The following is a 27,778-nucleotide window of genomic DNA, read 5'->3' as shown; positions in this document are numbered from 1 at the left end:
GGAGGAGAAGTGACAGAGCCAGCCAGTGGCCATGTCCCTCACCATTGAGCCAAGTTGTCTCCCACAGTCAGTTCTTGGAGGTGGTGGGGGGGTGGAGAACAGGGACTGAACCACCCAAGCATAGAACAGAGAGGGAGTCATTTGTCATACATCACACAGCAAGACATGATGGTACTGGGGCTTGAATTCAGTCTGTCTGACATCCTGGCCCAAATGTTTTCCTTTTCTCTAACCTGGGGACATGGCTGGGGTCACTGGGAGATGGTCTCCATGGGAAAGACCTTGTTGAGTGCTTCTGAGACTTCCAAAAACATCGGGGCTCTTCCCAAATCTGCTGCAGCAAGAGGCACCCTAATGGCCCTAAATGCCTCCCTGCCCAAGCCCAGAGCCCACAGGAGGCCTCCACCAAGTCATGACCCTGGGAGTACAAAATCCCACCTCTTTCTGCACCACACTCACCCGCCCAGCCCTGCTGCTGTTCATGCCTACTTCAGTTAACCATGATGGAAAATGTTCTCACCCATCCGTGCACTTCCCAGGAAATTACCCCTGAGACTAAGATGCCTGGTGGGTGGGGACTTGAGCTTCCAGAACTGGGAGGGAGGGGCAGGCCTGGGGTTTGAGGGCAGGAATCGTGGCTGTGAGGTGGGGCCTCGGCCTTTCTCAGGGCGAATGAGATCCTGCCATTTCCGCTGAGGGTCTGAGTGTTGGTGTGGCTTTAAAAGCACGAGAGTCTCAGAGATACTCCTCCTGCCTGTCCTGAGCTTCCACAAAAGGTGAGTTTTCTGCCAGTCCTCCCCCAACTCAGCTGCAGCATGGCTTTGGGGTGGGGAGGGTCTTAGAAGCAGAACTAGGATGTTTCTTAGAGGGACCTGACTTCCCCTCTTTGCCCATCCCTACTGGTAGCTGTTTGGAGCTCTGGCCAGAGGTAGCCTCTGTGTGCCCATCCCAGACATGGGAGCCCCGTCACAGCCTTGCCAATTTCCCTGTCCTTCTCATATCCCTGCCTGGCATGGGTGGGGTTTTAGGGCTCCAAAGAGACCCCTTCTGGGGCTGAACCGCAGAGCCTCCCTTCCTGGGCTTGGCAGAAAGACTGCTATCTGTACGTACCTCCGAAGACCAGAATTGACTGCTTCCAGACTCCTTGTTGCCATTGTTGCTGGGGAAGGTTGAGGGCCCGTCACTGCTCATGTTTCAGCACCTCCTGGGCGGATGATGCCCTGGTCTGGGGGTGCTCCTGAACTCAGGTCTCCCTCCCCTGCTTTCAGCACCATCAGGTCGCGGACAGCTCTTCGCTGTCTCATCCACCGGGAGACCCTAAAGCTACATTTTTCTCTTTCAACACGGTGCGAGGGACAGAGTCTCGGCCCCGGGGGTATCCTGAGACCCTGTCTCCTTGCCCTCCATTTAGCAGCGATCAGTGGACAATTTCTGTCTTCTCCACTCCAAGTCCTTGTCTTGGTTCTTTTCCATGCAGCGCTATAGGGGACGGCAGACGGTTTTCGGGGCTAGTGAGGGGGGAGGTCTCTTCAGCGCCTAGCTTCAACACCCCTCGCCACGTTCTTCTCCCCTGTTCTACCCTTCAGCACCATCTGGGCATCGACAGCTCCTCGGTGTCGGCCCCACCTTGAGCCCCCGTTCCACCTTCTCCCGCTTCAGCACCGCCGGCGCGGACAGCTCCTCGCTGTCGCCTCCACTCCGGGCCCTGGGCTGGACCCGGGAGCAGACGCTCCTCGGCGCCCGCTCACGGGGACGAGTCCTGCTCCCTGCTATCCCAGACCCCTTTCTCTGGCGCATGGAGACCCTGGGGGTCGGCGAAGGGGCAGAGGCGTGCAGCAGGTTGAGTCGCTCTCGCGGCCGCCACAGCATGACCAGAGCCCCGAAGCACCTGTGGCGGCAACCCCGTCGCCCCATCCGCATCCAACAGCGCTTCTATTCGGATCCGGACAAGTCCGCGGGCTGCCGCGAGCGGGACCTGAGCCCACGGCCCGGGCTCAGAAAGTCGCGGCTCTCCTGGCCCATTTCCTCCTGCAGGCGGTAGGTGGCCGGGGCAGGGGCCTCCGGCAGCGCGGGGGAGGGGCGCGCGGGGCCTGGCGGGAGTGGGGGAGGGTCCTTGCTTCTCCAGGGGGCGGGGGTCTCTGCTGCTTGGTTGAGGCTGGCGCCTGGAAGGAAAAAGCTATTTCTACATAGGGGTGGAGCTGAGGGTGCTGGTGTCATCATGGCTTGTGGGTCTGTGTGACCGGGTGTGCCCACGTGCTGTTGGGACTGAAAGAGTGTGTGTGTGTGTGTGTGTGCGCGCGCGCGCGTGAGACTGGAGTGACCAGATGTGTTTGGGGTGCTCCTGTACGTTCATGCTTGGGTATGATTCCATGTGTCCCAGGTAGTTGTGGGTGTGCTGGTGTGTCTCCCCTTGTGGTGCCTGTAGGTGTGTGGCTGAGTGTGACTGTCCTTGTGCAAACACAGCTGGGGGTCCGAAGGTTTTCGGGATTGTGGAATGTCCGAAGGCCTGTGGGGGAAGTTTGTGACCACCTCATGCACCCGAGGTAACCCTGGGGTGCGTGGATATAAATACACACACACATAGACGCACACACACACACACACACACGTTTTTATTTTTGAGACAGAGTCTCATTCTGTTGCCCAGGTAGAAGTGCAGTGTCTTGATCATGGCTCACTGCAACCTCCAACTCCCAGGCTTAAGCGATCCTCCCACCTCCGTCTGAGTAGCTGGGACTACAGGGGCGTATCACCACGCCTGGCTAATTTTTGTATTTTTGCTAGAGACAGGGTTTTGCCATGTTACCCAGGCTGGTCTTGAACTCTTGGCCTCAAGTGATCCTCCCGCCTTAGTCTCTCAAAGTACTAGGATTACATGTGTGAGCCACAGCACCCAGCCTATTTAATATATTATAGATATATAAGGGCCAGGGCAGGCTGCCACAAGTGTTGGGGGGAGGAGCCTTCTCTTGCTACCTCCCCCCCCCCACACTCCCTCACCCCACCCTGCTCTCCTGTAGGAGGAAGGGAAGTCCCTTGGGAAGCTCGTGCACAGGAGATTTCTTTCACTTAAGTAAGGAGGGGCTGCTTCTCCTGTTTCGTGTAAGTTGAGTGGGGTGGGGTTAGGACAGAGACAGAAGGAGACTCATAGAAAGATAATGTAGAATCCTCAGGCGGCCCTACATGAGGGTCTCCAGCTACCAGGTGGAGGCTCCAGGGCCAGGGAGGAGGGTCCAGGAACTCCAAGCCCTCCTTAGGTTGGAGGGGGAACCAAGTCAGCAGGACCAGCGTCCCAGGTTTCAGTCCAGGCTGGGTGGCCTTGGATGGGTTGCTTCCCTGCTCTGGAGCTTGGCTTTCTTGCGTCCTGGTGCGTGGACCCCCTAGGGGCCACTGGCTTCTGACTCCATCAGCAAGCCTGGCCTCTCGTCCCCAGCCTGGCCCTCCAGCAGCCTGGGAGGCATCTGGGGTAGATGGCTCCCACAGCCCAGAGGGATTGGAGCTGTTCTCAGGTGACCCAGGAGCCCCTTCTCCCGCCCTGGCTTCTAGCTCCTCCTGCCCCATCCTTTCTGGTGACTCATGATTTTCCATTTTCAAGAAAGAAGAAAGAGAGCCTTGGTATGAGCTCTTCTAGGGGAAGCCCCCGCTTGGCTCTGGGAGGCAGGAACGGTGGATTGGGTGTCCCTGTGCACGTGTGTGTGCACACACACGTCGTTCTGCGCATCGTATGCACTGCAGTCACACATACGTGGATGAGGATGCATGTGGCCCACTGTGCTTCTCTGTGCTGATGTGAGGGTAGGGGCTCACCCCAGGGGGAAGCCCAGAGAAATTGAGTTCAAGTCCAGGCCCCAAGGCCAACCTGCTGCGTGGTACTGAGCAAGCCGTGGTGCCTCCCGGAGCCTCAGTGTCCTCATCAGAGAGATGAGCATTCTGTGCCTGAGCCTGGTACACACTGGGTCCCCAGCTTGTGGCTCTTTACCCAGCCCTAGAAACTGTTGGGGGAATGTGCTTCCCGCAGCCCCAGATGGATCACAGGGGTATGGGAGGGTCCAAGCATTTTGTTGAGAAGGCATTTAAGCACCTACTGGGTGGCAGGCCCTGTGTTGGAGACACAACCATGGACAAGAAGTTGTGTCCCCTAAGGCTGATGGTGGAGACAGTCATACCAGGTGGAGAAGGCATAGGGTGATGGGGAAAGATCAGAGAACAAGCCTAGAGGAGGCTCCAGACCCAGCAGTGGGGTGAGAGTCAGGGAGGACCATTTGGGAGAAGTGACATTTAAGCTTAGCCTGCAGGAGGAAAGAGGTCAGCTAGGGTGAGTGCAAGAAGGGTATTCTAAGTAGAAGGAGCAGAATGTGCAAAGCCTCAGACTCAAGAGGATCAGGCATGTGAGGAGCTGAAAACGGATCAGTGTGGCTGGAGGATGGAAGGAGAGGCTCTCTGTTTATGCTACAAGCATTTATTTATTTATTTATTTTTTTTTTTTAGATGGAGTCTCTCACTCTGTTGCCCAGGCTGGGTGCAGCGGCACAATCTTGTCTCGCTGCAACCTCTGCCTCCTGGGTTCAAGCGATTCTCCTACCTCAGCCTCCCCAGTAGCTGGGATTACAGGTGCCCATCACCACACCTGGCTAATATTTGTATTTTTAGTAGAGACAGTTTCGCCATGTTGGCCAGACTGGTCTCAAACTCTTGACCTCAAGTGATCCACACACCGTGGCCTCCCAGAGTGCTGGGATTGCAGGCATGAGCCACCACACCCAGCCGCTACAAGCATGTATTGAGCATCTACTAAGTGCCAAGTACTGAGGGAACAGGAGGGAACAAGGCAGAACTGGCCTTGCTCTCCAGGGACTCACAGGCAAATAATCATGACAATAAATGTGAAGTTGTACCCATGGCTGGAGAGTGCTCTGAGGCATTTACCTGGCTAGTCACAGAGGGCTTCTCGGAGGAGGTGACTCTCTAACTGTAACCCAAAAGACAAAGCATCAGCAGGCGACAAGCATTCAGGTAAGGGCCATGGGGTGGAAATAAGCCTGGCTGATTCAGGGAACAGTGAGGAGTGGCGAGAGACTGGAACAGTGTAAGCCAAGAGAAGTGAGGTGGGGATGGGCCACATGGGACCTCTGGGGAGGTGTGAATTCAGATCTAAGGGCAATGGGGGACCATGGGAGGGTCTGCAGCAAAGGAGTGTGTGATTTGACCCATGTGAGCATCTACACATGTGACTCGGCCCCCACCCTGCTCATTCCGCTTGACCCCTCCGTGGGGACTTGGGCAAGTCATCTCCCCTCTCCACGTCTCAGTTTACTCATCTGTAAAATGGGCAAAAACACCCATTTAAAAAAATCTCTCTGGGGCCACCTGGTGACAGTGGAGAAAAGTGCCTGCCCAGAAAAAGGACATTCAAATGGGGGAAATTGAGGCAGTGGCGTGCTAAAGGCATCGGAATGGGCGCGGTGGCTCACACCTGTAATCCCAGTACTTTGGGAGACTGAGGCAGGCAGATCACCTGAGGTCAGGAGTTCAAGACCAGCCTGGCCAACATGGTGAAACCCCGTCTCTACTAAAAATACGAAAATTAGCTGGGCGTGGCGGCAGATGCCTGTAATCCCAGCTACCTGGGAGGTTGAGGCAGGAGAATCGCTTGAACCTGGGAGGCGGAGGTTGTAGTGAGCCAAGATTGCACCACTGCACTCCACCCTGGGCAACAGAGTGAAACTGTGACTCAAAAAAGTAAGGCCGGGGACAGTGGCTCACGCCTGTAATCCCAGCACTTTGGGAGGCTGAGGCAGGTGATCACCTGAAGTCAGGAGTTCGAGACCAGCCTGACCAATATAGTGAAACCTCGTCTCTACTGAAAAAAAAAAAAAAATTAGCTTGGCATGGTGGCACATGCCTATAATCCCAGCTACTTGGGAGGCTGAGGCAGGAGAATTGCTTGAACCCAGGAAGCGGAGGTTTCAGTGAGCCGAGATTGTGCCATTGCACTCCAGCCTGGGCAACAGGAGCAAAACTCTGTCTCAGAAAATAATAATAATACGTAAATAAAATAAAATAAAATAAAATAAAAAAATAAAGGCACCAGAGACTACTGGGCACCTCTACAGGAGATGCAGTAATGCAGGGATGGAGTCAGGGTAGGGGTGCTTCTGTCCAAACCTCTTTCAGTTTTTGTCCCTTACCCAGCAGGGCTTGGAGAGCCTCCCGGGGCCAGGTAGGAGCCAGGCTCTGAATGCTGAGTCCTGGCTCTGCGGCCACCCCTTGCTGTGACTCTTTCTCCATCCAAACAGCTATGAATTAACACCTTCCTGTTAGAACTGTTAATAAAATATTTAAAATTAAATATATGAATGAAACATTAATAGTAAAACTATTGATAAAATATTAGTGTGAGACTCGTCCCTGGGACTACAGAGGGGATGAAATGAGTTAACGCATCCAGTGAGGGAGGACCCAGGCTGGGAAGAACACCGCCTGCCCGGGTTCAAATGACCTCAGTCTTGCACCTTATGGCTGTGTGTCCTTAGGCAAATGACTGTGCCTCTCTGTGCCTCAGTAGCCCCATCCTCGAAATGGGAATAGTAGTCCACACTTTGTAGGTTTCGTCTGAAAATCCAATGACTTTTCCCTTCACTGCTGTTGGCTGAGTGCTGCATGTTTTTGAAGCACTCAGTTTATATCATTTTGCTTCGTCTTAGTCTCCTATTTTATGTCTGTGATTTGGGGGGAGGGGCTGAATCTCTGTGCCTCAGTTTCTCCTTGGGGACATGTAACTATTGTCACTTCTCTCACAGTGTCGGGAGGTGGTGTCAAGACTGCTCAGATCTTGGCTCCAGTGTCCCCACAAGGCCAATCCCAGCAGCCTGTGTCCCCTAGGGATGGCTATAATTAGGTCTGGCCCCAGCAGACAACGATGGTATTTTTGTCTTGGGGACAGCGAGGTCTGGTTCCCACCAGGTGTCTGGTTGCAAGACTGCGGGGGTTAGGGGGGCTTCCTGGCCAGATACCTGAGGCTCTCTGTCTTTCTGGGCTGTGTGACTCCTCCTCTGAGCCTCTGTTTTCTCATCTGTAGAATGGGGAGACTCTCATGTATCTGGCCTTAGCATGGTTGCCTCAGGATCTCATATGGGACCCCTAATGGGCTTCTCCAGGACTGCCAGAAACATGGGTACCAGGTCTGGGGACACCAAGACTGAGGCAGCCGCCCCAGGGGGAAGGCCCAGGCTGAGAGACAGAGGTCATTCCACAGCAAGGGGCACGGTCAGGCCTCAATTGCTGGGGTCCCCTGGGCCTCTGCCTCTGACGTGGCTATTTCTAGGTCCCTCCTCCTTGTGTGACACATGCTAAGCCTTGGTTTCCTTTTCTGTAAAGTGGAACAAGGCCAGCCGGACTCCAGCATTCCAAGGGTAGAGCACCTGGTACAGACTCTGCGAATCCTCCCAGACACCAGAGGCCCCCCCAGTCCTGGGACAGTGAAGTCCCTCCGAGGGCAGGGGTGGGCGGCTGAGGTTTCGCAGGACAGAATACTTGGCAGAGGTGATGTGCGGATGTTTGTCTAGGAGGAGACAGCAGGAGAGGTGAAGGCATCCAGAGACAGGGCCTGGGGAATGTCAGCGCAGGTGGGGGATCATGTGGGGACTCGCGTGGAGGGGTGCTGGGAGAGGGGGACCTGAGTTTGGGTCTCGCTTTCTGCAACAAAGACCTATGGCCCGTGACCGCTTCCATGGAAGCCTCAGTTTCCCCACTTGGCAAAGGATTAAGGATTTGTAGTTTCTGGTGCGCTGTTTGGTGGCACTGGGCCTCAGTTTCTCCCTCTGGAAAATGGGTAGAGGAGGATTAGAAACATTGCGTGGGATCGGACATTGGCAAACTCTATACCTCGGTGATGCCCTCAATAATGGAAGGCAGGACAGCTGTTTCTCCGGGCACCTTGCTTTCTGACTCCCTCATTCTACACTTTTTAGCAGTTATTGGCCCAGCAAGCTGCACTAACCAGGGGCATGCAGAGGAAGGCTGAGTAAGATCCAGGCTCTGAGATCTTAGGGGCAACCCCCTAAAGAAGTGCAGTTGGGCCAGGCGCAATGGCTCACACCTGTAATCCCAGCACTTTGCGAGGCTGAGGCAGGAGGATCACTTGAGTCCGGGAGTTCGAGACCAGCCTGGGCAACATAAGGAGACCCCCATCTCTCCAGAAAATACATTAGCCTGGGCGTGGTGGTGTGCGTCTGCAGTCCCAGCTACTTGAGGCTGAGGTAGGAGGATCCCTTGAGTCCAGGAGGTTGAGGCTGCAATGAGCTAGGACTGTGCCACTGCACTCCAGCCTGGGCAACACAGCGAGATCCTGTCTCAAAAAAAAAAAAAAAAGAAAGGAGCGGAGAGTTGCGTCTGACTCTGTGCCTCAGTTTCCCCGTTTGTCCCGGGGGTCGTCAGGGAGCCGCCCGCCTCGAGGCGGGGCCGATGCGCCCTTTGCCCCCTCCCCGCTGGGCCCCGCCCCCGCAGCTGTCCAGAAAAAGTCCCGCGCAGCCGGCGCTCGGTCCAGCCTCCACGCAGTCCTGGCGATGCAGGGCCCCCCCGCGCCCGCCCCGGCCCCCGGGCCCGGCTCCCCTCGGGGATCCCCGCGCGGCTCCCCCGGGCTCTTCAGGAAGCTTTTGGTGAATCAGAGCATCCGCCTGCAGCGGCGCTTCACGGTGGCCCATCCGCTGTGGTGAGGCTGGACAGAGGGCCTGGCGGGGTCACCGGGACGCCCGGTGTGGAGGTGGGAAGGGCAGGGACAGGGACAAGGGCAGGGACAGCTGGGGCCGGGCCGGAGTCAGGGCATGGACGCTCTGCCTCTCCCTCGCTTTCTCTGTATCTCTCTCCCTCTACCCTACCCTACCCTACTTTTGTCTCGCAGTTGGTGACTCTGTCTCTATCTCTGTTCTCCACCCGCCGCCTGGATATAGGCCCAGGGGACCAGCCGTCTGTCTCCTTCTAGCTGTGAGGCCCAGAGTGGGACGGGCTGAGGCTCACGTCTCCTCCTGACCCTCACCGGCCTGGGGCAGGCAGGCTGTGCGTCCTGGCAGTGGGAGGAGGGGGAAGGGGCACTCCTCCCCTTGGTGCCCCCTCCCACCAGCATCCTGTCCCAGTGCCAGCAAAGAGATGCCCTGGGGGCCTCACAATGAACTCTGGGTGTCCACGGAGGAAGACCTGAATTGAGGGGGTTTTCGAGGCAGGGCGTTCGGGAGTCCCAGGCTGAGCGCGCGCCTGCGCCCGGCAGCTGCTTGCGCTTCATCCTCTAAGCACTCGGTCCACCCCTCTGGGTTCGAATCCCTGCCTTTCCAGAAACGACTGTGACCTCGTGGGGAGGGATGGGGGCAAGGCTGGGGTTCGGAGTGGGGCTTGTGGGCTCCGACTGTGGCTGGCATCCTGCGCTCGGTCCGCGCCGAATTGGCACCCACTTGGTAAGTCTGGCATCCAAAGGCTGAGAGGGGAGGTCCCTCTGCAAGGTCATAGTTTGGGTTGGAGGGAGAAGGTATGACCGTGGTTCCTGGTGGTTCCATTTCAACCAGGGAGTGGGAGAGTGGGGGTTCCGTGTCCTGGAGAGCGACCTCGGAGCACCAAACACTAGCGAAGCACGTTCCCTTTTGAAGGCGCTAGAGAGAGCGCAGGGACGTCGAGGGCGCGTCGCGGGTACTCAGAAGTGAGGATGAACGAGAGCGGGCCCCGCGCAGGCCGGACTCGAACCCAAGTCCGAGCCTCCCTGGCTCAGTTTACCCCCCTGGCCAATGGGCAGCCGCGCCGTTCCCACAGCCGGGGGGCCCTACCCCCGCACCGCCCGCGTCATGGAACTACAGCCTGACCCCGCCGCTCCCGGCTAAGTTTAGAGCAGAAAGAAAAACAGCCTCCCTCGCCCCAAGAAAACCCGGGCCCAGCCTTTAACCCTCCGCGCCCGGGATCCGGATTTGCACGCCCTGTGGCCGCTCCTGGCCTCAGTTTCTCTATTTGTCCATAGATGCGCTTTTCTGGAACACTCGGGGAGAGCCGAGAGAGGGGTAGAGGGTCGCGATCCGCATGCCTCCCCCTCGAGGGGCAGATCTGGGGTATCCGCCGCCTCAAGTCCGCCCCTAAGAGCGTCTCCCATTGCGCCACAGCGCCCACGGCGCACCCCAGACTGGCCACGGAAGGGTTAAGAAGCCCCGCCCCCTCGGCTGGGCGTGGGGTTCATCCCGGTGCTGCTAAACCCGCTGGAGTCCGACGGAACAGGCCGAGCGCAGCCGGTCTTAGTCGGAGATGCCCGAACTAGCCCCGGTGTAGCCGGACGTGACCGAACATGCCCGACCCGGCCCGAACGTCACCCGGACTTGTTCGAAGCAGACCGAGCGTAACCGGACTTAGGCGAACAAGCTCGAACTTATCCGAACTCTCCCGAGCTCAATCGGACGTAGCCGAATTCTCCCGAACTCATCGAACAAACTCTTCGGGACCAAGTCCAGTTCGACGTGATCAGACCCAACTCAGACCCGGTCATACTTGACCAAGCCGGACCGAATGCTGCCAAATCCCCCACCTCTACCCAGAGCTGAGCCTACGCGGGGGTGCCGACCCAGCCCGTGGACGGGGATACGGTGACCTTTGACCCAAAAGTCACAGCCGGGACCAGCCGGACACTGGCCCTCGGCCGGGAGCTCCGAGTCTCGGGCGGTCCCCTTTGTCTTCCTGTCGGTGCCGCTTCCGCCTGCCCTTCTTGAAAACCCCAGCCCCAGGTCACCGCCTTCTCCTCTAGCGCCCCAGTTCTTGCCCTACGCCCTTTCTCTGACCTCTGACCCCAAAGAGGAGGGGCCAGAGGGTGTGGCCAGAGGGAAAGACAGGGTTTGAGGGTAGAACGGGACAGGTAGTGTGGAGGCGGAGGAGGGTGCTCCGGGCAGAGAGCACGGCCTGTGCAAAGACCCGGAGGTGGAAGAGAACAGGCAGAACGTTCAGGCTGAAGATGAAGTGGGGGAGTGGGGGAGCCTAGGGTAGCACCCGGCTAGCTGGGGGCGTGGTCGACGGCCTTGGGGCGGAGCCTTATGGGCTGAGGGTGGAGCCTGGAACGCTGGGGGCGTGCAGGTAGCCAAGGGTGTGGTCAGGTTGGCTGGGAGTGGGGTCTCTCTAGACCAAGGCGCACGCAGGAGCTAGGCCTAGCTAGGAGCTAGGCCTCTTCCAGGTAGAAGAGCCCAAGAAGCTATTTCCAGTCCACGTGTCCACCATGTGAGCTAGATCTCAGTTTGTCCCTTTGCAACATGGTCATCCAGTCGCAGTCTTTGGATGTTCGGTTGTAACCCCCTCAAAGAGCTCTCGGGGATGGGCTACATCACACACATGTTAGAAACAGGGGAGGCAGGGTGCGGTGGCTCATGCCTGTAATCCCAGTACTTTGGTAGGCCGAGGTGGGCAGATCACAAGGTCAGGAATTCAAGAGCAGCCTGGCCAATGCGGTGAAACCCCGTCTCTAGTAAAAATACAAAAATTTGGCCGGGCACGGTGTCTCACACCTGTAATCCCAGCACTTTGGGAGGCCGAGGCGGGCGGATCACCTGAGGTTGGGAGTTCGAGACCAGCCTGACCAACATGGAGAAACCCCGTCTCTACTAAAAATACAAAATTAGCTGAGCATGGTGGCACACGCCTGTAATCCCAGCTCCTCGGGAGGCTGAGGTAGGAGAATCGCTTGAACCCAGGAGGTGGAGGTTGCAGTGAGCTAAGATTGTGCCATTGCACTCCAGCTTGGGCAACAAGAGTGAAAATCTGTCTCAAAAAAAAAAAAAAAAAAATTGGCCGGGCGTGGTGGTGCACACCTGTAATCCCAGCTACTTGGGAGGCTGAGGCAAGAAAATTGCTTGAACCCGGGAGGTGGAGGTTGCAGTGAGCCGAGATTGTGCCCCCACTGCACTCCAGTGTGGACAACTGCACTCCAGTGCAGGCAACAGAGCGATATTTTGTCTCAAAAAAACCCCAAAAAACAGAAAAAAAAAGAAACGAGGAGGCCGGGTGTGGTGGCTCACTCCTGTAATCCCAGCACTTTGGGAGGCAGAGGTGGGAGGATTGTTTGAGGCCAGGAGTTCAAGACCAGCCTGGGCGAAATAGTGAGACCTGGTCTCTACAAAAATTAGCCAAGTGTTGGGGCGTGCTCCTGTAGTCTCAGCCATTCAGGAGGCTGAGGCTGGAGGATGGCTTGAGCTTAGGAGATTGAGGCTGCAGTGAGCTAGGATGATACCACTGCACTGCAGCCTGGGTGACAAAATGGGGCCCTGTCAAAAAGAAGAAAAAAGAAAAGAAAGAAAGGGCGAGCGAGAGAGAGAGAGAGAAAGAAGGAGAAAGAAAGAAAAAAAAAAAAAGAAAGAGAGAAAAAAATAAAAGAAATAGGGTGGTTGAGGTCCAGAGAAAGTCAGTACCTGTCCATGGCCACACAACCACTTTGAGGAAGATCTGGAACTGAGGTCCTGGAGTCCAGTGTAGACTCAAAGACCAAAGTGTGAGGGGTGCAGGGTTCCTGAGGGTGTAGCCGGGGGCAGGTGAACAAGCTGGAAACCACACTTGCCTGACTGCCAAGCAGCCCCGGGGAGGACGCACCAGACAAGGTGGCCACGACCCGGCACCCAGTTGTCATGACCCTCGTCTCTGATCATGCCTTCTCTCCTTTCAGTTTTGACCTGGAAAATGGGCTCTCGTGCGAGAGGAGGGCCCTGGACCCTCAGTCCAGCCCTGGCCTGGGCCGGGTTATGCAGGCTCCAGTCCCGCACAGCCAGCGGCGCGAGTCCTTCCTGTATCGCTCAGATAGCGACTATGAACTCTCGCCCAAGGCCATGTCTCGGAACTCCTCTGTGGCCAGCGACCTGTGAGTCTGGGGCTGGTGGGATGACACCGCCTTTACCCTCCCTCCTTGCTTTGTTCCTCTATTCAGCAAGCTCCTTCAAGTAGCCATTTAAGGAAGGTTTTGAAATTTAAGTAGGAGTTTGCCAGGCAGCTCCTTTATTCAATCAATTGTGAGAGAACTTGGCCTTTTGCTGGGGTAGGGGTGGTAATCCAAAAACATTAAGGTCGGCGGGGCACAGTGGCTCACGCCTGTAATCCCAGCACTTTGGGAGGCTGAGGTGGGCAGATCACCTGAGGTCAAGTGTTCAGGACCAGCCTGGCCAACATAGTGAAACCCTGTCACTACTAAAAAATTCAAAAATTAGCCAGGTGTGGTGGCACGCGCCTGTAGTCCCAGCTATTCAGGAGGCTGAGACACGAGAATCTCTTGAACCCAGGAGGTGGAGGTTGCAGCGAGCCGAGATGGCACCACTGCACTCCAGCCTGGGCGAAAGAGCAAGACTCTGCCTCAAAAAAAAAAAAAAAAAAAAAAACATTAAGGCCAATTAGCAGCAAATGTAGAAATAATTTGATTTGAGCTTCCTAGTGGGCATAATGAAAAGGGAAATATCTACTTACCCCTGGGACTCAGTTTCCCCATTTATGAGATGCCGATAAAGTGAGTGAATGGTTGGAGGGGCTGTGGTGGGTCTCAGGGAGAGTTGCATGAGGGGACCCCAGGGACTAAGAAGGCGCCTGGAGGAGAAGTCCTGAGAGCAGGACCCCCTCAGCTGAGGGCATATGGTGTGGGTAAAAGCTGGAAGATGGGAGAGAGCTCTCCCTGATGGCCCGTCTCCTCGCAGACATGGAGAGGACATGATTGTGACGCCCTTTGCCCAGGTGGGTGTCCCCCGCCCTCCCTGCCCTGACCCCCTCCGGATCCGGCCTCTCCTTCCCACCGCCTACCACCTCCTCCCAACAGGTCCTGGCCAGTCTGCGGACCGTTCGGAGCAACGTGGCGGCCCTTGCCCGCCTGCAATGCCTAGGAGCAGCCAAGTAGGTAGAGGGCGGGGCGGGGCGGGGGCGGGGCCGGCAGAGACAAGGTGGGCGGGGCGGGGCCTGGCGGAAAGCGGGCTGCAAATTGAGGCTGGGGCTCCGGCGCCTCCAGGTGGGTTTGAGGGGCGGGGCCTGGCGGACTTGGGGGCGGGGCGAGATGGGCGGAGCAGCCACGCCTGAGGCTTTTGTACCGCAGGCAGGGACCGGTCGGGAACCCTTCATCCAGCAATCAGCCCCCTCCGCCTGCAGGTAAAGTACCTGTTCCTTCCCTCCCTCTCTGAGGACAGCTGGGAACTTCCTTTCCATAGTGACCTCCCCAGTCCATGAGCCCCTTAGACTGGGGCTAATTGTAGCCCCGCCCCTGCAAAGACAAACAATAACGCCCTCGGGGATGGACCCCACCACACTCATATTACAGATGAGGAGGCTGAGGCCCAGAGATCTCATGGTCACACAGGCACTCAGGGGACAGATCTGGAACTTGGGTCCAGGAGTCCTGGGTGGCTCCCGTGGGAACAGTTTCAGGGTCCAGATGCAGAGATGAAGGCGTGAGAGGCGTGGGGTCCCTGAGCGGGGGTTGGGCAGGCCCCTGACTGCCTCAGCTCCCAGAGGACACGGGGCAGAAGCTGGCATTGGAGACGCTAGACGAGCTGGACTGGTGCCTGGATCAGTTGGAGACGCTGCAGACCCGGCACTCGGTGGGGGAGATGGCCTCCAACAAGGTGAGGTGGGGCAGATCGCTGAGCTCACCTGCCTCGGCCCACGGTGCCCCATCATCACTGTCTTCACCTTCCCTCCGCCCCAGTTCAAGCGGATCCTGAACCGGGAGTTGACCCACCTGTCCGAAACCAGCCGCTCCGGGAACCAGGTGTCCGAGTACATCTCCCGGACCTTCCTGGGTGAGCTTTGTTGAGTCACTGCCTGGACGATATTATAGGAGTACTAAGAAACAAGAGAAATAAAGATTTCTATGATAGACCTCAGTCTGGGGGAGATACAGCCAGACACAGACACCTTCAGCCCCATGAGTCAGGGCTGGATCAGAGGGAGGAACAAGGGGAATTTCCAGGAGCAGGGGACATTAAAGCTAGGGTTTTGAAGCATGAGTAGAAATTTGCCTAGGAGGAGATGGAGGGAACCAGACACCAGCTTGGGAGACGGAAAGCACACTAGGCTGTTTGGGGGAAAATGCTGAGCCCCAGGCACCCAGCGGCCAAGCCTAGCAGAAGGGTTTACTGAGATCAGCTGTGAATAGAGGAGAGGGGTAGGTAGCTACAGGCAAGACAGGATCTTTTTTTTTTTGATACAGAGTTTCACTTTGTTGCCCGGGCGGGGGTGCAGGGAGTGCAGTGGTGCAATCTGAGCCACTGCAACCTCCGCCTCCTGGGTTCAAGCAATTCTCCCGCCTCAGCCTCCTGGGTAGCTGGGGTTACAGGTGCCTGCCACCATACCTGGCTAATTTTTGTATTTTTAGTAGTGATGGGGTTTCACCGTATTGCTCAGACTGGTCTCAAACTCCTGACCTCAAGTGATCCGCCCACCTCGACCTCCCAAAGCACTGGGATTACAGGCGTGAGCCACCGCGTCCCGCCGACAGGGTCTTTACTCCGAACTTACTTTGGTTCCTGTAGAAAGGGAAATAGGTTGATCCTGGGGTTTGGCAAAGTTCAGGTCCTGAGGTCAGGCCCCAGCAGGTGAAATCAGCTTCCCTGAGCCTCACCCTGGCCCATCCGCAGACCAGCAGACTGAGGTGGAGCTGCCCAAGGTGACCACTGAGGAGGCCCCACAGCCCATGTCCCGGATCAGTGGCCTACATGGGCTATGCCACAGTGCCAGCCTCTCCTCAGCCACTGTCCCACGCTTTGGGGTCCAGACTGACCAGGAGGAGCAACTGGCCAAGGTGGGTCCCCAACCACAATGCCAAGATCAAGGTTTGGTCCCTGCCTCTGTCTGGATGCCCTATCTCGGGCGTGTTTGCCCACTGGGCAGTTGGGGCTCACTGTGGAACCTGGGGTGGGAGGATGGAGGCTCTAGAGTCTGGGGAAGTTGGGCTGGGGTTAAGCTTCAGCCCTTCACATCTTAGGAGCTAGAAGACACCAACAAGTGGGGACTTGACGTGTTCAAGGTGGCGGAGCTAAGTGGGAACCGGCCCCTCACAGCTATCATATTCAGCATTTTTCAGGTACCTACCCTGCCCTTGGCTTCCAAGGAAAAACTCCTGGGGTTTCCTTCACCGCTTCCTACCCCAGACCTCAGGGACACTCATTTTTCAAATCCTCCCTGACATTTCTGAAGGGGATAATTTGAGCAGGGTATTGAAGGATGAATAGGAGTTCACTCAGATGAACAGTTCATTGTCCAGAAGCCTCAGCCCTGGCCCGGCCCCTGGCCTGGCCCCTGGCCCTGAGGAGGAGAGAAATCTGGAGAGAAGAGCTGGACACAGACACCCCCAGTCCTGTAGGGTCAGGGATGGACCACCAAATAACACAGAGTGGAGGAGTTCAGGAGAGCACGGAAGGCATCTCAGAGGAGCAGGTGTTTGAGGCATGGATAGGAGTTCAGAAGAGAGGAGTAGGAACAGCGTGTGCTACAGCCCCAAAGCCAAGGCCCTGAGCCAGGATCTGTGATGGACCAGGAGCGGGACCTGCTGAAGACATTCCAGATCCCAGCAGACACACTGGCCACCTACCTGCTGATGCTGGAGGGTCACTACCATGCCAATGTGGCCTATCACAACAGCCTACATGCCGCTGACGTGGCCCAGTCCACGCATGTGCTGCTGGCTACGCCCGCCCTCGAGGTACCGTGCCACGACTGCAGGCAGGCGGGTGGGTGCAGGGCCCAGAGAGCCCGCCCCTCACCGCCTGTGCCCTCTGCCTGCTCAGGCTGTGTTCACAGACTTGGAAATCCTGGCTGCCCTCTTTGCAAGTGCCATCCATGATGTGGACCATCCTGGGGTCTCCAACCAGTTTCTGATTAACACCAGTAAGTAGGAGTGGGAAGTGGGTGCAGGAGGGGAGGCGGACCCTGCCTCCACCCTGTCCGCCAGGTGATCTCAGGGGGTTCCCATCTGCCCTGAGCCCAGTCTCCCTGTCTATGAAATGACTGTGACAGTTTTCCCTCCCTTCAGGGGCTTGGAGCAGGTCTGGGTACACAGTAGGTGCCAACAAAGGACAGAATAATGAGCTGTGGCAGAGCTGATCTGGTTCCACCAAGACCTTTATTTACTTATTTTTAAAGACAGGGTCTTGCTCTGTCACCCAGGCTGGAGTGCAGTGGCCCGATTTCGGCTCACTGCAACCTCTACCTCCCAGGTTCAAGCGATTCTCTAGCCTCAGCCTCCTGAGTAGCTGGGATTACAGGCGCACACTACCGTGCCTGGCTAATTTTTGTATTTTTTGTAGAGACAGGGTTTCGCTATGTTGCCCAGGCTGGTCTCAGACTCCTGGCCTCAAGCGATCTGCCTGCCTCAGCCTCCCAAAGTGCTGGGATTACAGGCACGAGCCACTGCTCCTGGCCAGTTCCACCAAAATCTTAAAGTTTAGGATCCTATGAGGAATCTGAAAAACTCAGTTGACAGGCAGTTATTGGGCACGTTTTGTATACAAGCCCTGGAGTGCTGGGGGTGAGACCTCACTCAAAGGACCTAGAGTCCAATAAGACAAAGACTCAGTTGTTTATTTAACCAGCACTGAGAGACTGGGCGCCATGGCTCACACCTGTAATCCCAACACTGTGGGAGGCTGAGGTGGGAAGATTGCTTGAAGCTAGGAGTTCGAGACCAGCCTGGGCAATACAGTGAGACCCTGTCTCTCAAAAAAATAAAAAAAATTAGCCAAGTGTGGTGGCACACACCTGTAATCCCAACTACTCAGGAGTCTGAGATGGGAGGATCACTTGAGGCCAGGAGGTTGAGGCTGCAGGGAGCTGTGATTGCACCACTGCACTCCAGCCTGGATGACAGCAAGACCCTGTCTCTAAAAAAGAAAAGAAAAAAACAAATCATTACTGAATACTCACTGTCTCTGGCCATAATGGGTCCGTGAGGAGCCTTCTCAGTCTTGGGTAGGCAGAGCCAAACACAGACACTCCTAGCCCTGCAGTCAGGGAAGGGCCAGGGACCTGGATGGTTTCTTAGAGGAGGGCATGCTAGAGTTGGGCCTTCAACGCATGGGTAAGAGTTTGCTAAGGATTTCCAAAAGCTGCTTTTGGGTATAGTGGGTGGGGTGGGTGGATCTTGGGGCTCTCAGTCCCATACCCTCACAGACTCAGAGCTGGCGCTTATGTACAACGACGCCTCGGTGCTGGAGAACCACCACCTGGCTGTGGGCTTCAAGCTGCTGCAGGCAGAGAACTGCGATATCTTCCAGAACCTCAGCGCCAAGCAGCGACTGAGTCTGCGCAGGATGGTCATTGACATGGTGAGGCCAGGGCAGTAAGCGGGGCGGGAGGGGCAGAGGGGAGCGGGGCATCCTTCTCATCTGCAGGCAGCAGGGTGGGGTGATATTGGCATGGCCGGCGGTTCATCCAGACCCAGGCATGTCCTCGCTCAGTCTGAGCGTCCTCTTCTGTGAAATGGAACAGTGGGACTGGGACCAGGGGCAGTGGCTCATGCCTGTAATCCTAACACTTTGGGAAGCAGAGGCGGGCGGATCACCTGAGGTCAGGAGTTCGAGACCAGCCTGGCCAACATGGTGAAACCTTGTCTCTACTAAAAATACAAAAATTAGCTGGGTGTGGTGGTGCACGCCTGTCATCCCAGCTACTCGGGAGACTGAGGCAGGAGAATTGCTAGAACCCGGGAGGCGGAGGCTGTAGTGAGCTAGTGAGCTGAGATTGCGCCACTGCACTCCAGTCTCAGCAGCAGAGTGAGACTCAATCTCAAAAAAAAACAAAGGGGGGGTGGGCCAGTGACTGCCCAAACCCCAGGCCCTCTGCTGGGCCCAGCAGATCCTGGCTGTACCCAGGCGATGTGGAAACCGTTTCTGGGGTCTCAGGTGCAACTTTTGCTAAGCCTTAAATTAAGCACATCTGGGCTGGGCACGGTGGCTCACACCTGTAATCCCAGCACTTTGGGAGGCTGAGGCGGGCGGATCACTTGAGGTCAAGAGTTCAAGATCAGCCTGATCAACATGGTGAAACCCCTGTCTCTACTAAAAATTCAAAAATTAGCCGGGCCTGGTGGCGGGCACCTGTGAGCCCAGCTTGAACCCGGGAGGTGGAGGTGGCAGTGAGCGGAGATTGCACCACGGCACTCCAGCCTCAGCAACAGAGTGAGACTCTGCCTCAAAAAAAAAAAAAAAAAAGAAAAGAAGCAGCCGGGCACGGTGGCTCAGGCCTGTAATCCCAACAGTTTGGGAGGCCGAGGCAGGCGGATCATGAGGTCAAGAGATCAAGACCATCCTGGCCAACATGGTGAAACCCTGTCTCTACTAAAAATACAAAAATTAGCTGGGTGTAGTGGCATGCACCTGTAGTCCCAGCTACTCGAGAGGCTGAGTCAGGAGAATCATTTGAACCCGGGAGGCGGAGATTGCAGTGAGTGGAGATCGCACACTGCATTCCAGCCTGGCAACAGAGCAAGACTCCATCTCAAAAAAAAAAAAAAAAAAATTATGCACATCTATCCATTTGACTTTTCTTTCTTTTTTTTTTTTTTTTTTTAGGTAGGGTCACATCAGTAAGTTTTGTGGTCTCATGTCTCATTCATTCACTTAAGCATTTAATGAGCATCTATTGTGTGCTTGATCTGTGCAAAGACAGTTCCGGTAGTTACGAAATTCTAACCCTTGACTAGGGACCTGCAGGCAGAGCTGTGAGGAGAGAGGTTCAAGGTGCTTTCGGAGCCCAGACCAGCCAAAGAGGTTGGAGAGGGCTTCTTGGAGAGGGAACACTGAAGTCAGGGTATGCAGAATGAGGAAGGCCAAAGGGAACCCCATGTGAGGAGGGCTTCTCAGCAAGAGGGAACCCCATGTGAGGAGAGCTTAGAGAAAGCCAAGGCTTGGAGTGAGAAAGAGCTAAACGTTTGGTGAGGTGGAGTTGGGGTTTTGAGTGGTGGGTACCCATAGGGTGGGGAGACAGCATTTGGGACAGATGAGAGATTTGAGAAGTTTTGAGACTTTTGTCTGATTCTCAGAGAAGCCTGTGAACCACATCTGAGTCACTCCTGGCTGGGCTGAGTCCACACGGGTGGGTTTTTTTTTTTTTTTTGAAATGGAATCTTGCTCTGTCGCTCAGGCTGGAGTGCAATGGTGTGGTCCTGGCTCACTGCAATCTCCGCCTCCTGGGTTCAAGCGATTCTCCTGCCTCAGCCTCCGAGTAGGTGGGATTACAGGCGCCCGCCACCACACCCGGCTAATTTTTTGTATTTTTAGTAGAGACGGGGTTTCACCATGTTGGCCATGCTGGTCTTGAACTTCTGACCTCTGGTAATCCACCTGCCTCTGCCTCCCAAAGTGTTGGGATTACAGGTGTGAGCCACTGCGCCCGGCTGGGTTAATCTGGTTTTTAAACATCTGTGCCTAGAAATAGCCCTCCAGGGCGCATGGTGGCTACATGGAAGTTTGAGGGGTATAAAGTCACATTCCTCCCCACAGTGAGCTGCAAACTCCCCTGTGGCTCCCATAGCCTCTGGACAAGCTCCCCCAGCTGCCAGAGGCCTTCAGTCTCCTCAATCTCGCCTCCCTTTCTCTTGAGCTCACTTCTTCCAGCCACAGCCACCTCTTTTAGGTCCCTCCCATGTACCCAACTCTTCCAGCCCCTTTGCACAGAACTCATCCTCCCCACTGTCCTCAGGCACAAGTCACCTTAGCCCCTAACCAGCCCTGTGGGGTCACAGTTGGGGTTGGAGGAGGCCAGAGGGTCAACAGAGGCATCCTAGAGGATGGATTATTATTATTATTTTTTTTTTTGAGACAGAGTCTCGCTCTGTCGCCCAGGCTGGAGTGCAGTGGCACGATCTCAGCTCACTGCAAGCCCTGCCTCCTGGGGTTCATGCCATTCTCCTGCCTCAGCCCTCCAAGTAGCTGGGACTACAGGTGCCCACCACCATGCCCGGCTAATTTTTTGTATTTTTAGTAGAGACGGGGTTTCATTGTGTTAGCCAGGATGGTCTCAATAGTCTGACCTCGTGATCTGCCTGCCTCGGCCTCCCAAAGGCCTGGGATTACAGGCATGAGCCACCATGCCTGGCCTGAGGATGGGTTATTTGAAAAGGGCTTTGAAGGATGAATAGGAGTTGGGAAGCGGCATTCCAGGCAGAGGGAACAACCTGGCTAAAGATCTGGAGGCTGGATTGGTTCTAGGGTTTGCTGTGACTCACCAAATGCCTTCCTGCCCCACCCACCCCACAGGTGGGTTTCATTGACTACATTGCCCACCCACTGTGGGAGACTCAGTCTGACAAGTCCGAGGTGCACAGGTTTGATCACCTCACCCCACACCCTGTCACACATGTGGAATTCGTGGCCAACCCAAACAACCTCCCAAAAGGGGCCCCTGACTGAGCCCCTCTTTTGAGCAGAGTTTGCAGTGAATGCGGTTGCATCCTTCCATTTCACAAATGAGTATGCTGAGGCCCACAGGGCTGAGTCTGAGCCAGAGTGGCATCTGGGAGATGGGAGTGAGGGTCGGGGTGGGCAGGGTCCTCGTGCCTGTCACCTTCCCTTGCCTGCCCCCAGGTGTTGGCCACAGACATGTCCAAACACATGAACCTCCTGGCCGACCTCAAGACCATGGTGGAGACCAAGAAGGTGACAAGCCTCGGTGTCCTCCTCCTGGACAACTATTCTGACCGAATCCAGGTATGTAGCTGGGCGGGCCCTGGGGCTTCCTTTTTAAATTTTGGTATTTATTTATTTATTTATTTTTGAGATGGAGTCTTGCTCTGTTGCCCAGGCTGGAGTGCAGTGGCACCATCTTGGCTCACTGCAAGCTCTGCCTCCCGGGTTCACGCCATTCTCCTGCCTCAGCCTCTCCCAGTAGCTGGGACTACAGGCGCCCGCCACCACGCCTGGCCAATTTTTTGTATTTTTAGTAGAGACGGGGTTTCATCGTGGTCTCGATCTCCTGACCTCGTGATCCACCTGCCTCGGCCTCCCAAAGTGCTGGGATTACAAGCGTGAGCCACTGCGCCCAGCCTATTTGTTTATTTATTGAGACAGAGTCTCGCTCTGTCGCCCAGGCTGGAGTGCAGTGGCGCCATCTTGGCTCACTGCAAGCTCCGCCTCCCGGGTTCACGCCATTCTCCTGCCTCAGCCTGCCGAGTAGCTGAGACTACAGGCGCCTGGCACCGCGCCCAGCTAACTTTTTTGTATTTTTAGTAGAGACAGGGTTTCACCATGGTCTCGATCTCCTGACCTCGTGATCCACCTGCCTCGGCCTCCCAAAATGTTGGGATTACAGGCGTGAGCCACCGTGCCTGGCCGGTTGTACTTTAAAAACAACTTTAGTAGCCGGGCGCAGTGGCTCACGCCTGTAGTCCCAACACTTTGGGAGGCCGAGGTGGGCAGATCACGAGGTCAGGAGTTCAAGACCAGCCTGGCCAAGATGGTGAAACCCCGCCTCTACTAAAAATACAAAAATTAGCTGAGTGTGGCGGCGGGTGCCTGTAATCTCAGCTAATCGGGAGGCTGAGGCAGAGAATTACTTGAACCCTGGAGGTGGAGGTTGCAGTGAGCCGAGATTGCCCCATTGAACTCTAGCCTGGGCGACAGAGCAAGACTCTATCTCAAAAAACCAAACCAAACAAACAAAAACAATTTTAGCCAGACTTCTTGCACATTTAGAGTGAAGGCTGGGTGCAGTGGCTCATGCCTATAATCCCAGCACTGTGGGAGGCCAAGGTGTGAGGATTGCTTGAGGCCAGGAGTTAGAGGCTGCAGTGAGCTGTGATTGCACCATTACACTCCAGCCTGGGCAACTGAGTGAGACCCTGTCTCTTAAAAAAAAAAAAAAAAATTTGGGCTCAGTGGCTCACACCTGTAATCCCACCACTTTGAGAGGCCGAGATGGGTGGATCGCTTGAGCTCAGGAGTTCGAGACCAGCCTGGGCAACACCCCGTCTCTACAAAAATACAAAAATTAGTCGGGCATGGTGGCGCATGCCTATAGTTCCAGTTACTCGGGAGGCTGGGGTGCGAGGATCATTTGAGCCTGGGAGGCAGAGGTTGAAGTGAGCCAAGATCTTGCCACTGCACTCCAGCCAGGGTCACAGAGTGAGACCCTATCTCATTAAAAAAAAAAAAAAAATTGGAGAGGGCCTCCATTTTTGCAATCCTCATTTAGCTTCATTTATGAAGTGCCGACTGTATGCCAAACTTGAAGAAATGGCAAGAGTCACATGCCTGCGCCTTAACCACTTCTTCGAGTCTCAGGCCTCAGTTTCCCCACCTGTAAGATGAATGTGTCCATGGCACCAAGCCTGTCTGTGGAGGTGCTAGGTCTAGGTGTGGCTGGGCCCTGCCAGTGCCCTCCTGAGCCTCGATCTCTGTAGGTCTTGCAGAACCTGGTGCACTGTGCTGATCTGAGCAACCCCACCAAACCACTGCCCCTGTACCGCCAGTGGACGGACCGCATCATGGCCGAGTTCTTCCAGCAGGGAGACCGCGAGCGTGAGTCCGGCCTGGACATCAGTCCCATGTGTGACAAGCACACGGCCTCAGTGGAGAAGTCCCAGGTTGGCAGGGGACTGGGCTGAGCCGGTAGACACTGGGAGGAAGTAAAAGGGAGGGGCTGAGCCAACCCCACGAGCCCTGGCTTGGCCCTGGCTTGGCCCTGGCTGGCTAGCCAGGGAGTGTGCCCGAAGGGTGCTGTCTGGGCCGAGTTAGACCTGGGATCCATTCTCTCTGGGCTTCAGGGAGAGGGACGTGCACTTCTGGGGTTTGGAAACATCTGTTCTGGGTGACATGCAGGACCCTGGAGGGGCTTCCAGTCTGGGGGACATGTACATTCAGCCCTGTGGGGTCAGGGTTGGGGTTGGAGGAGGCCAGAAGGGTTAAGGGAGGCATTCTAGAGAATGAGTTATTTGAAAAGGGTTTTGAAGGATGAGCAGGAGTTGGGAAGCGGCATTCCAGGCAGAGGAAACAGCTTGGCTAAAGATCTGGAGGCTGGACTGAGTCTAGGGTTCACTGTGACTCACCAAATGCTTACCTGCCCCACCCCCGCCACAGGTGGGTTTCATTGACTACATTGCCCACCCACTGTGGGAGACTTGGGCTGACCTGGTCCACCCAGATGCACAGGACCTGCTGGACACGCTGGAGGACAATCGAGAGTGGTACCAGAGCAAGATCCCCCGAAGTCCCTCAGACCTCACCAACCCTGAGCGGGATGGGCCTGACAGATTCCAGTTTGAACTGACTCTGGAGGAGGCAGAGGAAGAGGATGAGGAGGAAGAAGAGGAGGAGGAAGAGACAGCTTTAGACAAAGAAGCCTTGGAGTTGCCTGACACTGAACTCCTGTCCCCTGAAGCCGGCCCAGACCCTGGGGACTTACCCCTTGACAACCAGAGGACTTAGGGCCAGCCCTGCGTGAACTGCAGGGGCAATGGATGGTAAAGCCCTTTGGCTCTTGGCAGCAGCCTTTCCAGGAAGAGGCTCCATGTGGCTCCTGCTTCACTTTCCCACCCACTGAGGGAGGCAATCAAGCTCTTAGTTATAGGTGACTCCCAGGGTTTAATTGGAGGCACCTGGCTGGGGTCCACTCTGACCCCGGACTTGCCTAAAAGAGCTCTCTAAGGGGCAGCCTCTTATAATGACCTTGGTGTCTTTCTGCTGGGCTTCTATCCCTGTGAGGAGAGGTGCTGTCTGCTGCAGCCTCTAGTCCACCCTCTCCAGTGGTCACTCTTGAGCCTCATCTATCACTTAATTATTTCCTTCTTTATCAAATATTTATTGCCCATCTACTTTGTGCCAGCTTTATGCCTCTGTAGTAGCCCTGCACAAGGGGTGGGGAGTCAGGAGACCATCCCAAGGGCATCTCCCCGTCTTCCTCTACCAGGCAGCTCTCTGCAGGAGCATGGAAGTGTGAATGGGGAAATTTTGAGCACCAAAACTTCATTCATACCCAATTTTGTTTCTGAAACTGCGGTAGGGGGCAGGAAGAGGAGCAGAAAAGAGGCGCTGGGCAAGGCATGGTGGCTTATGCCTGTAATCCCGGCACTTTGGGGGGCTGAGGTGGGAGGATTGCTTAAGCTCAGGAGTTCGAGACCAGCCTGGGCAACATAGCAAGACCCCCCTGTCTCTGAAAAAAAAAAAAAATTAGCCAGGCATGGTGGTGTGCACCTGTAGTCCCAGCTACTCAGAAGGTTGAGACAAAGAGGATCGCTTGAGCCCAGGAGTTGGAGGCTGAAGAGAGCTATGATTGCATCACTGCACTCCAGCCTGGGCAACACAGCGAGATCCTGTCTAAAAATAAAAAGAGAAGGAAAGGAAAGAGAGGGGGCTCTGAGGCCGAGCACGGTGGCCCATGCCCATAATCCCAGCACTTTGGGAGGCTGAGGCACGTGGATCACCTGAGGTTAGGAGTTCGAGACCAGCCTGGCCAACATGGTGAAACCCCATCTCTACTAAAAATACAAAAATTTGCTGGGTGCGGTGGCGGGCGCCTGTAATCCCAGCTACTCGGGAGGCTGAGGCAGGAGAATCACTTGAACTCAGGAGGTGGAGGTTGCAGTGAGCCGAAATCATGCCACTGCACTCCAGCCTGGGTGACAGAGCAAGACACTGTCTCAAAAAAAAAAAAAAGAAAAAATAGCCAGGCCAGGTGGCTCATGCCTGTAATCCTAGTACTTTGGGAGGCTGAGTGGGGGTGGATCGCCTGAGATCAGGGGTTCGAGATCAGCCTGGCCAACATAGTGAAACCCTGTCTCTACTAAAATTACAAAAATTTAGAGGCTGGGCGCTGCGGCTTACGCCTGTAATCCCAGAACTTTGGGAGGCCGAGGCGGGTGGATCACGAGGTCAGGAGTTCCAGACCAGCCTGGCCAACACGGTGAAACTCCGTCTCTACTAAAAATACACAAATTAGCTGGGCATGGTGGTGGGCGCCTGTAATCCCAGCTACTCCGAAGGCTGAGGCAGGAGAATCACTTGAACCTGGGAGGCAGGGCTTGCAGTGAGCCAAGATCATGCCATTGCACTCCAGCCTGGGTGACAGAGCAAGACTCCATCTCAAAAAGAAAAAAAAAAAAAATTAGCCGGGCATGGAGGCAGGCGCCTGTAATCCCAGCTACTTGAGAGGCAGAGGCAGGAGAATCACTTGAACCCGGGAGGTGGAGGTTGTGGTTAGCCGAGGTCGCGCCACTGCACTCCAGCCTGGACAACAACAACAAAAAGAGGGCGCTCTGTGCCCGGCAAGTCTCTGAAGACTGATTGAACCTATGCACCAGTTGTTGCTTTAAGTCGCTTTATTTTCTGTCTTTGGTGTCTCTGGATGTAGGAGCCCCCTGCTTTCTCTGTCCTCAGAACTCCATACTGGGTCCCCCACATGTTCCTCCTTCCCTAGGACAGCAACAAAAACACACAATTTTCCCTCTCTAGCAGGTCTCTAAGTCTCCTGATTCCTGAAACTGCCTCAGATTCCCCCTAGAGGGAGGGAGGCCCCTGAGGCTTTCTTGCCATCATAGCCCCTTCTGGGCCTCAGTTTCCCCTCTGTAACCTGATCCTAGTACTTGGATAAACTCCGACTGGGTATGGGGGGTTGTTGTCTGTGACCTCCCTGAAATATCCTAGACATTTGGGGTACTGAACATTTATCTGGGGTTAAATAAAATCTTTACAGCTTAAAACATTCAATTGACCAAATTGAGTGTCCTGGCCATTTCACCGATGAGGAAACTGAGGCGCAGAGAGGTCCTCTTGCCAGCTCAAAGTCAAGCATCTGAGCGCCCAATGTTAGCCAGCGGCGCCCCCTGGTGGCGGGCGTGGGAGACACGGCGGGGCGCGCTTGTCGGCGGTTGGGGGTGGGTCGGAGGGGTGGCATCCTCCAGCCCTGATGGTCCCACTTACCGCACCTCGCCGGGAAGAGCTCGTCCTGCTGGTCGGGCCTCCGAGCGGACTGGGCAGCACCATGCTCAAGCCTGGGGTTCGATCCCCGCCTCCAGAAGCCTCAGTATCCATCCCTCCCCTCTGCCTCCCTCTTTGCGTGCCTGAATATTTATACAAGATACAGGCGTCATCACAACCGCCCTCGGCTTCCAGAGCAGCTGGCTTCGTTCATAAATATTATAACCACTCAGAATTCATCATCATCACAGTTAATGATAAAATTCCACAGTGCCAGAACTAAAAGTCATCCGGGTTCACGAACTTGGTGCATTTCCTTCCAGACTTTTAAAAAGCAGATATTTAGGGAATTTTTTTTTCAAGATTTTTCCCCCCAGTCCGCTTACAAAGTAATAACATGTTCGCTGTAAAAAATTTGGAAATAATGGAAATGTATAAAGAAGGAAATAAAATTCTGCTGTATCTCCACCCATAGATTATCTGCAGCATTTTGACTTATTTCCCTCCAGTTTTTTCTCCATCTGTTATAAGATATTCATATTTTTGGCCAGGCGTGATGGCTCACGCCTGTAATCCCAGCACTTTGGGAGGCCGAGGCGGGTGGATCACGAGGTCAGGAGACCGAGACCATCCTGGCTAACACAGTGAAACCCCATCTCTACTAAAAATACAAAAAATTAGCTGGGCGTGGTTGCAGACGCCTGTAGTTCCAACTACTCGGGAGGCTGAGGCAGGAGAATGGCCTGAACTCAGGAGGCGGAGCTTGCAGTGAGCCGAGATCTCGCCACTGCACTCTAGCCTGGGCGACAGAGTGAGACTCCGTCTCAAAAAAAAAAAAAAAAAAAAGATAGTCATATTTTTTTTCTTTTCTTTCTTTCTCTCTCTTTTCTTTCCTTTTCCCT

At 55.4% G+C, this 27,778-nt stretch overlaps 1 protein-coding gene across 5 annotated transcripts; it reads left to right on the top strand.

Annotated features, from left to right (window-relative positions):
* The first annotated feature begins 717 nt into the window (after window positions 1–717).
* On the top strand, window positions 718–27,352 carry PDE4C (phosphodiesterase 4C). Of its 5 annotated transcripts, XM_055239561.2 has the most exons (16): window positions 718–776; window positions 1,587–2,037; window positions 12,668–12,859; window positions 13,680–13,716; window positions 13,799–13,872; window positions 14,069–14,121; window positions 14,482–14,594; window positions 14,678–14,771; window positions 15,609–15,772; window positions 15,956–16,054; window positions 16,508–16,672; window positions 16,758–16,857; window positions 18,139–18,293; window positions 21,552–21,674; window positions 23,366–23,548; window positions 24,042–27,352. In XM_055239561.2, the coding sequence occupies exons 2-16, from the start codon at window positions 1,796–1,798 to the stop codon at window positions 24,387–24,389; spliced, it is 2,142 nt and encodes a 713-aa protein (XP_055095536.1). In that variant the 5' UTR covers window positions 718–776; window positions 1,587–1,795; the 3' UTR covers window positions 24,390–27,352. The 5 variants fall into 5 exon arrangements, with proteins under 5 accessions (XP_055095536.1, XP_055095537.1, XP_055095538.1 ...); XM_055239562.2 differs by lacking the exons at window positions 718–776; window positions 1,587–2,037 and adding an exon at window positions 8,541–8,710; XM_055239563.2 differs by lacking the exons at window positions 718–776; window positions 1,587–2,037 and adding an exon at window positions 8,559–8,707.
* Window positions 27,353–27,778: the final 426 nt, after the last annotated feature.

This window comes from Symphalangus syndactylus, chromosome 13, assembly GCF_028878055.3.
Source record: "Symphalangus syndactylus isolate Jambi chromosome 13, NHGRI_mSymSyn1-v2.1_pri, whole genome shotgun sequence".
NCBI classification, from domain to species: Eukaryota; Metazoa; Chordata; class Mammalia; order Primates; family Hylobatidae; genus Symphalangus; species Symphalangus syndactylus.
The sequence above is the reverse complement of the archived record's forward strand: the minus strand, read 5'-3'. Positions and strand labels throughout refer to the sequence as shown.

What these genes read in the sequence shown, in the direction of transcription:
- PDE4C (XM_055239561.2), top strand. Translation starts at nt 1,796, where the DNA reads ATGGAGACCCTGGGGGTCGGCGAAGGGGCAGAGGCGTGCAGCAGGTTG. An exon ending in TTGTGACGCCCTTTGCCCAG is followed by an intron (nt 13,717 to 13,798) that starts GTGGGTGTCCCC and finishes TCCTCCCAACAG; the next exon opens with GTCCTGGCCAGTCTGCGGAC. An exon ending in CATCTCCCGGACCTTCCTGG is followed by an intron (nt 14,772 to 15,608) that starts GTGAGCTTTGTT and finishes GCCCATCCGCAG; the next exon opens with ACCAGCAGACTGAGGTGGAG.